General features: G+C 40.0%; 1 protein-coding gene across 1 annotated transcript in view; it reads right to left on the bottom strand.

The window, feature by feature from the left end:
* LOC106077177 (uncharacterized) overlaps nucleotides 1-12439 on the bottom strand; it is a 72577-nt gene that overhangs the window by 14372 nt on the left and 45766 nt on the right. The window contains exons 26-31 of the mRNA XM_056011183.1: nucleotides 8835-9015; nucleotides 7355-7446; nucleotides 5931-6003; nucleotides 4869-5002; nucleotides 1678-1872; nucleotides 835-962 (exon numbers count right to left, since the gene is read on the bottom strand). Coding sequence (XP_055867158.1) covers nucleotides 835-962; nucleotides 1678-1872; nucleotides 4869-5002; nucleotides 5931-6003; nucleotides 7355-7446; nucleotides 8835-9015 — 803 coding nt within the window. The remainder of the gene's footprint in view (nucleotides 1-834; nucleotides 963-1677; nucleotides 1873-4868; nucleotides 5003-5930; nucleotides 6004-7354; nucleotides 7447-8834; nucleotides 9016-12439) is intronic.

Here is a 12439-nt window from a genome sequence, read left to right as displayed (position 1 = left end):
TTCAGGACTGTCTAGTGGGTACCTGATAATAGACACCCTCGTTAACCGTAAGTTATCAAGACAGATGACCTTTACATCATCTGTCCTATACATAGAAAGGTCTAAAAGGTCACATTACTATTTTTTTCATTACTTTTAGCAACCCGCAATTTGATTAATTATTTAAAAGCTTCAGCCTTTCAGTGTTTTCTCTACACGATCTTTATTTCAATTTGCATTAATAGCATGAGTAGTAATGCAACTTAAACTAGAGGAAATAAAATCAGAAACTGCGGAGATTACTGGCCAATTCATTGCAAATGATTTACACAAAAAAAAAATCAACAAAAAAAAAAAAACCCACATAGACTTAGAAAAGAACGCTGTATGTTTGTACTTGACAATGCCAATGCTAGTTTTGGAGATCTGAAACGGCGAAGACAAAACAGAAATGGTTTTGACAATTTGCAAGATTCAGTTCTATTTTGGCAAGAAACTATTAGTTACTGGTTGGGTGGTCCTTATAGTACACAGCGACAAAGCTGCGTCACAAAGATAGAGCGAAAGAGATATAGAGAAAGAGAGTAACAGGCAGAAAGAAAAAGAGCAAGAGAGAGAACGAGAGAGGAAAAAGAGAAAATGAAAAAAATAAACTGAACCAACGTGAAACATTTACAGGGCCGGCACTAGATGGAAGCGAGAGGGTGCTCTTGGCTTAAAGGACTCCCGAGCTATTGCTATGTCGATGCATTGTACAAGTATCATGTCCCAGTCAGCTTCGAATAGCTAGCCTCCGTCCTAACTCCGCTGACACCAAAACTAATTTAACTTTTAGTACTTCTACCATTTCTATACCTGTTTGCAACCACCTGCCAATCTAATACTTTCTCTATCAGGTCAAGCAGGTCTGTTATACCATTCGGGACCTGATCAATTCTTTTAGCTGACAATGTGTCGGAGTCTTCCCAATTCTTGATCTGAAACTAAACAATCGCCACAAAAGTTTAGTATCAAACTATCAATCCAATTCCGTCGCTAACGAAAGTTTAGTATCAAACTATCAACCCAATTCCGTCGCTACCGATCGTGAAAAAAGATTTAAAAAAGCACTTTGTAATAATTCCAATTATAACTTTTGTTGAATAGCTCTTAATGTGTGTGTCTATCAATTTAGCTCTTTATATCTGTTTTAATTTAGCTTCTTAGTTGTGTTTTACTTAGAACTTTATGTGTGTGATTTAGCCCTTATATGTGCGCTATTTAGCTCTTTATGTACTATATTTAGCCTTTAATACGTATTTAGTTCTTTATATTTGTTTTTAGTAACTAATTATATGTATGTTGATTAAGTCTACCTGTTTAACTTTGCACTTTATATGCATGTTACTTGGCTCTATGCTTGTTTTTGTACACTATAGTGCACCATATAACCTGTGTATACTTTAGCTCTTTAAATGTCCCCAAACCTACATACATGTCCATGAACCTACATGTGCGTGAGCCTATGTATATATCTCTAAACCTACATACATGTCCATGAACCTACATTTGCGTGAGCCTATGTATATATCTCTAAACCTACATACATGTCCATGAACCTACATTTGCGTGAGCCTATGTATATATCTCTAAACCTACATACATGTCCATGAACCTACATTTGCGTGAGCCTATGTATATATCTCTAAACCTACATACATGTCTCAGCGCTCTCTTCTCTACGCCTGATATCCCCATCACACATATTTTGAGGTTCCTCGTGGTCACAGAGTCTGTCTTGGTGGTGTTGATATGTTCTACGTAGAGGTTCCCAAACTGTCGTCCCCCTGTCTTGGGAAAGTACTGTTCCTGGTTCAAGCCACGACATTTGCCAAACATCACAATGGTCTGCACCTTAAGACAATATTGTTTCAATTAGGGTCCTGTACACTTAATACAGCCCTTCTAGAAGTTAGGCAGAGATATTACGTGTAACGGAAACAAGCAGTGGCGTAGCCACCATGGCGCAAAGGTGTTAATTGCGTCCGGGCCCATGACTGTTAAGGGTAAACAGGGGGAAAGATACTTATTTATTACCTCCTATAAGAGGTACAAGCAATGAGTGTTACATTACTTCTACGAAGCCGTAACTGATTTGAGTGTAAGGTCACGTTACTTGTAAAAGTTGGTTGTCATGTAATAATCTGCTGTTGAAATCAGGTTATTTAACATGCTATTAGTGTGTTATTCAAACTTTTTACAAAGCTTATATCAACTCACTCTGTCTGTCTGGTAAAAAGGCTGTTCACAATATGCTCCCACACCCAATCTCGGGTTAAGCTGAAATTTTACACAATTATTTCTTTTACCTGAGAACACAAGAATCAATTAAAAAAATAACTAATTAGTTAATTACTACTGGTAATTAATTATTTTGTTTGGTATCTTGAATAAGGGAAAGAAATCGTACTTAACAGATGTGGTAGTATAAGTTGAATTAGTCCCCTTCTGGACTCTTGAGCCCTGAGTGAACATTTTTTATGCATTTAAAAAACGATCCTGTAAACATTCACACGATACCCCCCTTCTTCCCTCCCCCCTTTTACAACTGGTCCACACAATTGAAAGGATCACTGCGCACCGAGAAAGCTAAAACCAAAAAATAAATAAATAAATAAAAATAATAAAAAAATATTAAAAACAATTGGTAAAACTATTTCTAATCGCACAGATTTATTAAGTCACTTAATATAAGCTTTGTTTTCAAAAAAATATACAGTATGTTTCTCTTTATGATTTCAAATTGAAGATTTAAATTGTTTTATTTCGAGAAGGTGACTTCTATTAGTTCTTCAGACAAACGTGAATCTACAGCTTTCAATGACATTGTTATATTATAGCTCCTCCTTCGTGGTCGAAGATGAGCACATTTCTCATTTCCTATGGACTTGCAATTTTTGTAGGCATTAGCGAAGAGGGACATGATCTTTTGAAAGTCTTCTTCGTTTGCGGCGTTTAAGGCACAGTCATCTGCGAATAGCAGGTCTCTGATGCAGTCGTAGTTTACCTTGGTCCTTGCCTTGAGTCTCTGGGCATTAAATAAGCTTGCATCGGTGCGATATCGTATGCCAACTCCAATGCTTTCTGTGCGTCTTTCAGCATGGCAATGAACATTATGCTGAAAAGCGTATTGGGGCAACAGATGAACTTCTGGATACATAGAAACGTATAAATAATTGTAAAAGTGGATCATGCATTGAAATGGCTTTCTGTAAATCATACATACAGTATGATACAACTCCTTTTCGACACATGAAATCTTAAAGCTTCTAAGAGGAGGAGGGGGGGGAGGAAGTATTATTGAATTCCTTAATCAAGGCCAGCTGGCATCTTGCATAGCAATGGTGTAATAAATATCGAAGCTAGGAATCTAGTCGTAGCTGATCAGGAATCTAATCGTAGCTGGTCAGGAATCTAGTCGCAGCAGGTCAGGAATCTAATCGCAGCAGGTCAGGAATCTAGTCGCAGCAGGTCAGGAATCTAGTCGTAGCAGGTCAGGAATCTAGTCGTAGCAGGTCAGGAATCTAGTCGCAGAAGGACAGGAATCTAATCGCAGCAGTTCAGGAATCTAGTCGCAGCAGGTCAGGAATCTAGTCGCAGCAGGTCAGGAATCTAGTCGCAGCAGGTCAGGAATCTAGTCGCAGCAGGTCAGGAATCTAGTCGTAGCAGGTCAGGAATCTAGTCGCAGCAGGTCAGGAATCTAGTCGCCTTAATCCGATGACGATTTAAAAAAAAACAAATTCGAGGAGCTTAAAGACGAGAAGACTTGTGGGTGAGTAGCATAAACCGCTTGGCTACATCTCAGGGGGCTAAAGTTTGAACCCCGACAAGCTGTCTTATGTATGCTGGTCGTCTGCACGGAAACGTTCTTCTACATATTCCCTTACCCCCCCCCACCTCTTATCCAGTTCCACAAAAGAGTTTGGACCAACTGAGCATGGAGGAAATACTACACAAAAGTGATTCAAACGAGAGAGAGAGAGAGAGAGAGAGAGAGAGATTATACTGTTTATGACTCACTTTATTGACTTTATATAGTAACTCCGCCTTCCCCCGTTTTAGTAACACATAACAGCTCTATGACCAAACATATTTATCTTCATGCCCATACCGATTAGCAAACTAAAAAGTTATTGTAACAACTAAAGCATCAAAATGTTGGCTGAAGTGTACGTAGGTTATGATATCCGTCAAATCAAGCCAAAAGCAAACCATTCCTTAGCAAATCTTTGTGTTTTCTTTTTTTTTTACTACGTCAGGGGCGGACTGGCTATATGGGTATTCGGTATGCCCGGTGGGCCGGTACCCCAATGGACCGTTAGGGTCACCTAAAGGGTCTCATGAATGCAACTATATAATGCATTAAATTGTAAAAAGTTTTATAATATTCTCTTATAAAAAGCCTTCTGAGCGCCGTGTTTAAAAAAGAAACATTTTACAGACTCTACGGTGTAACGCTAACTTAATCTAACACATTTTCCGAAATAATGCAATAGTGTACATCCGTAGATAGTGCTACTAGTAGGCTTCATCCTTTCAGGGGCCACACTTTAAGTGACTAAAAAGCAACATAAGGCCTACTATATTTATTTTTAAAAATATCATTGTATCATGCGATCAGTTATCAATACATTAACAAACTGAACAGAATGATTTTTAAGGACAGGCAGACCTAGAAATGGATGTCAATCATATGATTTACGATTTATGGGCCGAATTTATAGAATTGCCTGGGCCGATTTTAACACCCAGTTCGCCCCTGATGTCAGTGATGTAGGTTTTCATTCACTTCAATACGATGCATCGTTCCCAGAACTACAAATGTCCACTACAGTCCTTGAAAGGTCTACCTGATAGTCCTGCACCATTTTCCAAAAGTCAAACGCCGTGTTGTTCAACGGGGTCTGGGTCACTATAAACTCGTCAGTCCGGCGATGGCCGTTGATGATCACTGCATTGATGTAAGGCCAGGTGCCAGGGTCACCTGAAGGGAACCAAAAATAATTTGTATTTGGCTGTAGTTACCATGCGGTCCATAGGGCAGGTTAAGGTCATCTGTTTTCTTTCAACAGTCAACAAGCAGGGTGTCATGTGGCCAGCACAACGACCAACCGCCGTTACTTTCCCTCAACTAAAGTCAGGTACCCATTTGAGTTGGGTGGACTCAGGGGCGCCCTAAAAATCCCAGTTTTCACCGAGATTCGAACCCAGGACCCCAGGTTCGAAAAGCAACCATTCATCAGCCGCGCCCTCTGCTTCTGCCTAGTGCTCTGTAAAAACGTATTTTCGCTATATCATTTTAATTTATACAATACTGTCCAATCTGTGCACATTCTCTGAATAACCAATCGACTTAATTAAGCCTACATGTAGGCCTATGTGTAAAATACAATTATCTGTAATGACACTCAATGAGATTTGAAATGAATTTTTCTGGTAGAAATGCCAGTAAAGAGAAAATTAAAATATAATGTTTATCTCTAGTTGTATACACGTAAGGCCTATAACTATAAGCAATAATACATAAAACAAAAAAAAAAACAACCAACTACATAAGCTAATTAAATACTCAGAAAGACACCAATATAGAGGCACATTTCTTATTATAATCTATATGATACGAAATGCATGCAAATGTTGCCCAGCGCCCCCCCCTCCCGCCCCCTTGGCCCCAGCGCCCCTCAAAACAAGAAAACGTCCCCGTTGAAGACCACTGTTCTATATGATAAGAAATTCATGCAAATGTTCCTTTTTCCCTAGTACCATTGAGCATGAAACAATTTGCCTGAATCAGCCAAGAAGATCAGTGACTTAACATGCACGACTGATTGCACACATGGATTGGCCTAGGGCGTAATTATATTCTGTTTGGATGCAAAGCCTTTAACTCACGAGATAAGATAAGACTTTACCTTCAGTGAGTTGATTGTAAGGTCTGTATTTATCTGGAGGCAATATTCTCTGGTCCACGTTTTTACTGTTATTCTGCAGAAATTGCCACAAAATTTGGAAATAATCAAATAGACTGACAGGAGTGAATGTTTTACACCTGCTAGTGATATCAATTATTGTCGCCCTTGAATTCTAACATTTAAACCAACATGAAGGTTTCTTTCAAAAAGAAAAAGAAACCATCTTCATATTTTTTCTTACTGTGAAGGTTGATCGAAATCTAAACAGAAGCAAAATTTTAAAAAATACTTTTGTAAAAAACAAAGCTTATATTAAGTGTATCAATTAGTTTGGGTCTGTCACGTAATTTCATTTGTAATAAGCCTCATACCACCACTTCAGTCAAGTGTTATTTATTTCCTTTGTTTGAGATACTAAACAAAGTAATTTATTACCTATAGTTAATTAACTAATTGGTTTATTTTCTTCATTGATTTTTGTGTTGGCAGGTAATAGAAATAATTGTGCAAAATTTCAGCTTGATCGAGATTGGGTGTCGAAGAAACAAATTATACAAACTTTTGGCCAGACAGACAGACAGACAGTGTGAGTTGATATTAGCTGTGTAAAAAAAGGCAAACGTTAGCAAAGAATTTCGTCAAAGAATTTCGAGATAGTTATCATCGTGATAATACTGAAATATTATGCCTTTATTTTTTACACAAATTTTTGTATTTCTTTAAAAGAGTTTGTTTCTAAAAATGTGCGTTTTTGGTTGAAATTGGTTTGAATTAATTGCATGAAAAGTGTTTTGTTTCTGTGAAGGTTACACTAGTCCATGAATGCACGGAGGAACTCAACATAATTTTTTTTTCTCCTTTAATGTTTATAAAATTGTTTGACATGTTTCGGATGTTCCTTGAAAGTGAAAGATACTTCTCTCAATTACTTTCAGTGTTTACTGACAGCTGGGGACTGCTTCAAACTATCTACTTGTACTCTACAACTCCACACGACTTACTGTTGATGATTACCGTATACATCTATACATCTAGTACAACTCACCCGATGTAGGCGTAATGTATTTTAAGAAATAAACTTTAAATCACTTGAAAAAACTTCTCTTATGAACAAAAACTCAATATAACTTTGATTACAATATATACACAGATTTAACTTGTAATGAATTAAAGATCTAACAGTAATGAAATAAACTGATATGTAAAAAATCTTTAAAAAACACAAAACAAAAAAACAACTAACAACAAAAACTAGTCTATACACTTTCATCTCTCTGTGTCGTTTCTCGTTTCACATTAGCATTACGCAAGACCCTATTGTAATTTCATCATCCTGACTGCATTAGTCACTAACCAATCGTTAACCTCTTTTCACCGTCACCTTGGAAACACACACACACACACACACACTCCATAACACTTACCACTCGCAATGACCCCACTGAACATTCTTTCTGGGTCAGGTCTGAAGTAAACTGACTAAGGATTCTGAACTGGTCCATCAGATAGGTGAAATCTGAACAAAAACAAATGCGTGAAATCTGAACGAAAGGATGCGTGAAATCTGAACAAAAAATAAATAAATACAAGGTTACAAAAGACAGTTTGTGTGGAAACACAAACTCAAAATCGGCCCCCGAAGTGGTCCACCCGGGCAGGCTTCAATATTTTCAGAAAGAACATCCAAATGAAATTATTTCAAAGACAAATGAGACATAAGAATGGAGAAAGAAGGTTAACAGATCTTGTGTAGTGCCCCAACGGTCCCGCGGATCAAAGAATAGGTGAAAGTGAATGTAAATTTAGATGTGAACCTGGCCTAACTAGTTCCCCTTTTAGTCCTTGTGGCAGATGATGTAAAGCTCATCTGTTTTTGTGGCCTACGGTTAACGAGGGTGTCATGTAGCCAGCACAACGACCAACCGCCTTTACTTTTCCCCAACTAATCTCAGGTACCCATTAGAGTTGAGTGGACTCAGAGGCTCCCAAAGATTCCTAAATTGAAAATCCCAGTCTTCATCAGGATTCGAACCCAGGACCCTGTGGAACTTTACCGCTCAGCCACCGCGACTTCCCTAGCCTAACTGATGTCTCATAATTGATCTAATTGTTTTGAAAAGGATCAATCTCTTATTCGAATCCTTAAAAATAATAATAATAATAATAATTCCGCAATAAAAAAAATGTTCAGGAAAATAAAGTTTACAAGATTACTATTCATTTTAAATTAGGTCTAACTTATAATGCGTACTAATTAGCTTTTTCTCTTTAAAAAACTGCTTGCATAACTGATTTAAAAAATTAGATTTTTCGCTTTCATAAAAAAAAAGTAGCCGTTGCATCAGAACTTTGAATGGTCTAAAATATTGTGATGTCGGATTTTCAATATCTTTTGTAGTTTACGAGATCTAAACGGAACGGACGGACAGACGGACAGACATTTCGCACAAAACTAATAGCGTCTTTTCCCCTTTAGGGGGCCGCTAAAAATCTAAACAAAAAAGAATGCATAAAATCTGAACCAGAAGATTGCGTGAAATCTGAAATAAAAATGTTTAAAATCTGAACAAAAAGAATGCATACAATCTGAACAAAAAGGATGCGTACAATCTGAACAAAAAGAATGCATACAATCTGAACAAAAAGAATGCATAAAATCTGAACAAAATGAATGAGTGAAATCTGAACAAAAAGAATGCGTACAATCTGAACAAAAAGAAAGTGTAAAATCTGAATAAAATGAATGCGTGAAATCTGAACAAAAAGAATGCGTACAATCTGAACAAAAAGAAAGTGTAAAATCTGAATAAAATGAATGCGTGAAATCTGAACAAGAACTATGCGGTGCTATATAAATGTGAACGAATTGAGAAACTGAGTTATACATCTTATGTCATATGTCACCTGACTGAGGGTTTTTCTGGCACAGAGCTGTGTACTGGGGCTTCATGTCTAGTCTGAGAACAGTGTCGCCAGCCTGGAACTCTTCAAAAAGGCACTCGTAGATGAAGCGGTACTGATTTAGGTTGCGTACCATGAACGGTCGTGACCTTCGCATCTTTTTGACAAATCGGAAAACATTGACCTGTATTTTTAAAAAAAAGTTATAACATAAATGCTACGCCACCTATTACAATGGGTATCGAGTTCGAGTCCTGGTGAGCGTTGGCATTTTTGAACTGCGAAATTTTTAGGACGCTCCAGAGCACACTCAACTCTAACTGATACCTGACATAGTTTGTAAGAAACAAATAAAGATGAGATGATACGAGGCTTATAGTAAACTATCTGCAATAGTGACAGATGAGATGACACGAGGCTTATAGTAAACTATCTGCCATAGTGACAGATGAGATGACACGAGCCCTATAGTACACTATCTGCCATAGTGACAGATGAGATGACACGAGGCCTATAGTACACTATCTGCCATAGTGACAGATGAGATGACACGAGGCCTATAGTACACTATCTGCCATAGTGACAGATGAGATGACACGAGGCCTATAGTACACTATCTGCCATAGTGACAGATGAGATGACACGAGGCCTATAGCACACTATCTGCCATAGTGACAGATGAGATGACACGAGGCCTAAAGCACACTATCTGCCATAGTGACAGATGAGATGACACGAGGCCTATAGCACACTATCTGCCATAGTGACAGATGAGATGACACGAGGCCTATAGCACACTATCTGCCATAGTGACAGATGAGATGACACGAGGCCTATAGCACACTATCTGCCATAGTGACAGATGAGATGACACGAGGCCTATAGCACACTATCTGCCATAGTGACAGATGAGATGACACGAGGCCTATAGCACACTATCTGCCATAGTGACAGATGAGATGACACGAGGCCTATAGCACACTATCTGCCATAGTGACAGATGAGATGACACGAGGCCTATAGCACACTATCTGCCATAGTGACAGATGAGATGACACGAGGCCTATAGCACACTATCTGCCATAGTGACAGATGAGATGACACGAGGCCTATAGCACACTATCTGCCATAGTGACAGATGAGATGACACGAGGCCTATAGCACACTATCTGCCATAGTGACAGATGAGATGACACGAGGCCTATAGCACACTATCTGCCATAGTGACAGATGAGATGACACGAGGCCTATAGCACACTATCTGCCATAGTGACAGATGAGATGACACGAGGCCTATAGCACACTATCTGCCATAGTGACAGATGAGATGACACGAGGCCTATAGCACACTATCTGCCATAGTGACAGATCAGATGACACGAGGCCTATAGCACACTATCTGCCATAGTGACAGATGAGATGACACGAGGCCTATAGCACACTATCTGCCATAGTGACAGATCAGATGACACGAGGCCTATAGCACACTATCTGCCATAGTGACAGATGAGATGACACGAGGCCTATAGCACACTATCTGCCATAGTGACAGATGAGATGACACGAGGCCCATAGCACACTATCTGCCATAGTGACAGATCAGATGACACGAGGCCCATAGCACACTATCTGCCATAGTGACAGATCAGATGACACGAGGCCTATAGCACACTATCTGCCATAGTGACAGATGAGATGACACGAGGCCTATAGCACACTATCTGCCATAGTGACAGATGAGATGACACGAGGCCTATAGTACACTATCTGCCATAGTGACAGATGAGATGACACGAGGCCAATAGTACACTATCTGCCATAGTGACAGATGAGATGACACGAGGCCTATAGCACACTATCTGCCATAGTGACAGATGAGATGACACGAGGCCTATAGCACACTATCTGCCATAGTGACAGATGAGATGACACGAGGCCTATAGCACACTATCTGCCATAGTGACAGATGAGATGACACGAGGCCTATAGTACACTATCTGCCATAGTGACAGATGAGATGACACGAGGCCTATAGTACACTATCTGCCATAGTGACAGATGAGATGACACGAGGCCTATAGCACACTATCTGCCATAGTGACAGATGAGATGACACGAGGCCTATAGCACACTATCTGCCATAGTGACAGATGAGATGACACGAGGCCCATAGCACACTATCTGCCATAGTGACAGATGAGATGACACGAGGCCCATAGCACACTATCTGCCATAGTGACAGATGAGATGACACGAGGCCCATAGCACACTATCTGTCATAGTGACAGATGAGATGACACGAGGCCTATAGCACACTATCTGCCATAGTGACAGATGAGATGACACGAGGCCTATAGCACACTATCTGCCATAGTGACAGATGAGATGACACGAGGCCTATAGCACACTATCTGCCATAGTGACAGATGAGATGACACGAGGCCTATAGCACACTATCTGCCATAGTGACAGATGAGATGACACGAGGCCTATAGCACACTATCTGCCATAGTGACAGATGAGATGACACGAGGCCTATAGCACACTATCTGCCATAGTGACAGATGAGATGACACGAGGCCTATAGCACACTATCTGCCATAGTGACAGATGAGATGACACGAGGCCTATAGTACACTATCTGCCATAGTGACAGATGAGATGACACGAGGCCTATAGTACACTATCTGCCATAGTGACAGATGAGATGACACGAGGCCTATAGCACACTATCTGCCATAGTGACAGATGAGATGACACGAGGCCTATAGTACACTATCTGCCATAGTGACAGATGAGATGACACGAGGCCTATAGCACACTATCTGCCATAGTGACAGATGAGATGACACGAGGCCTATAGTACACTATCTGCCATAGTGACAGATGAGATGACACGAGGCCTATAGCACACTATCTGCCATAGTGACAGATGAGATGACACGAGGCCTATAGCACACTATCTGCCATAGTGACAGATGAGATGACACGAGGCATATAGCACACTATCTGCCATAGTGACAGATGAGATGACACGAGGCCTATAGCACACTATCTGCCATAGTGACAGATGAGATGACACGAGGCCTATAGCACACTATCTGCCATAGTGACAGATGAGATGACACGAGGCCTATAGTACACTATCTGCCATAGTGACAGATGAGATGACACGAGGCCTATAGTACACTATCTGCCATAGTGACAGATGAGATGACACGAGGCCTATAGTACACTATCTGCCATAGTGACAGATGAGATGACACGAGGCCTAAAGTACACTATCTGCCATAGTGACAGATGAGATGACACGAGGCCTATAGCACACTATCTGCCATAGTGACAGATGAGATGACACGAGGCCTATAGCACACTATCTGCCATAGTGACAGATGAGATGACACGAGGCCTATAGTACACTATCTGCCATAGTGACAGATGAGATGACACGAGGCCTATAGCACACTATCTGCCATAGTGACAGATGAGATGACACGAGGCCTATAGCACACTATCTGCCATAGTGACAGATGAGATGACACGAGGCCTATAGCACACTATCTGCCATAGTGACAAATGAGATGACACTATAGTAAACCGTCTGACAT

Source organism: Biomphalaria glabrata, chromosome 14 (genome assembly GCF_947242115.1).
Source record: "Biomphalaria glabrata chromosome 14, xgBioGlab47.1, whole genome shotgun sequence".
NCBI lineage: Eukaryota > Metazoa > Mollusca > Gastropoda > Planorbidae > Biomphalaria > Biomphalaria glabrata.
The sequence above is the reverse complement of the archived record's forward strand: the minus strand, read 5'-3'. Positions and strand labels throughout refer to the sequence as shown.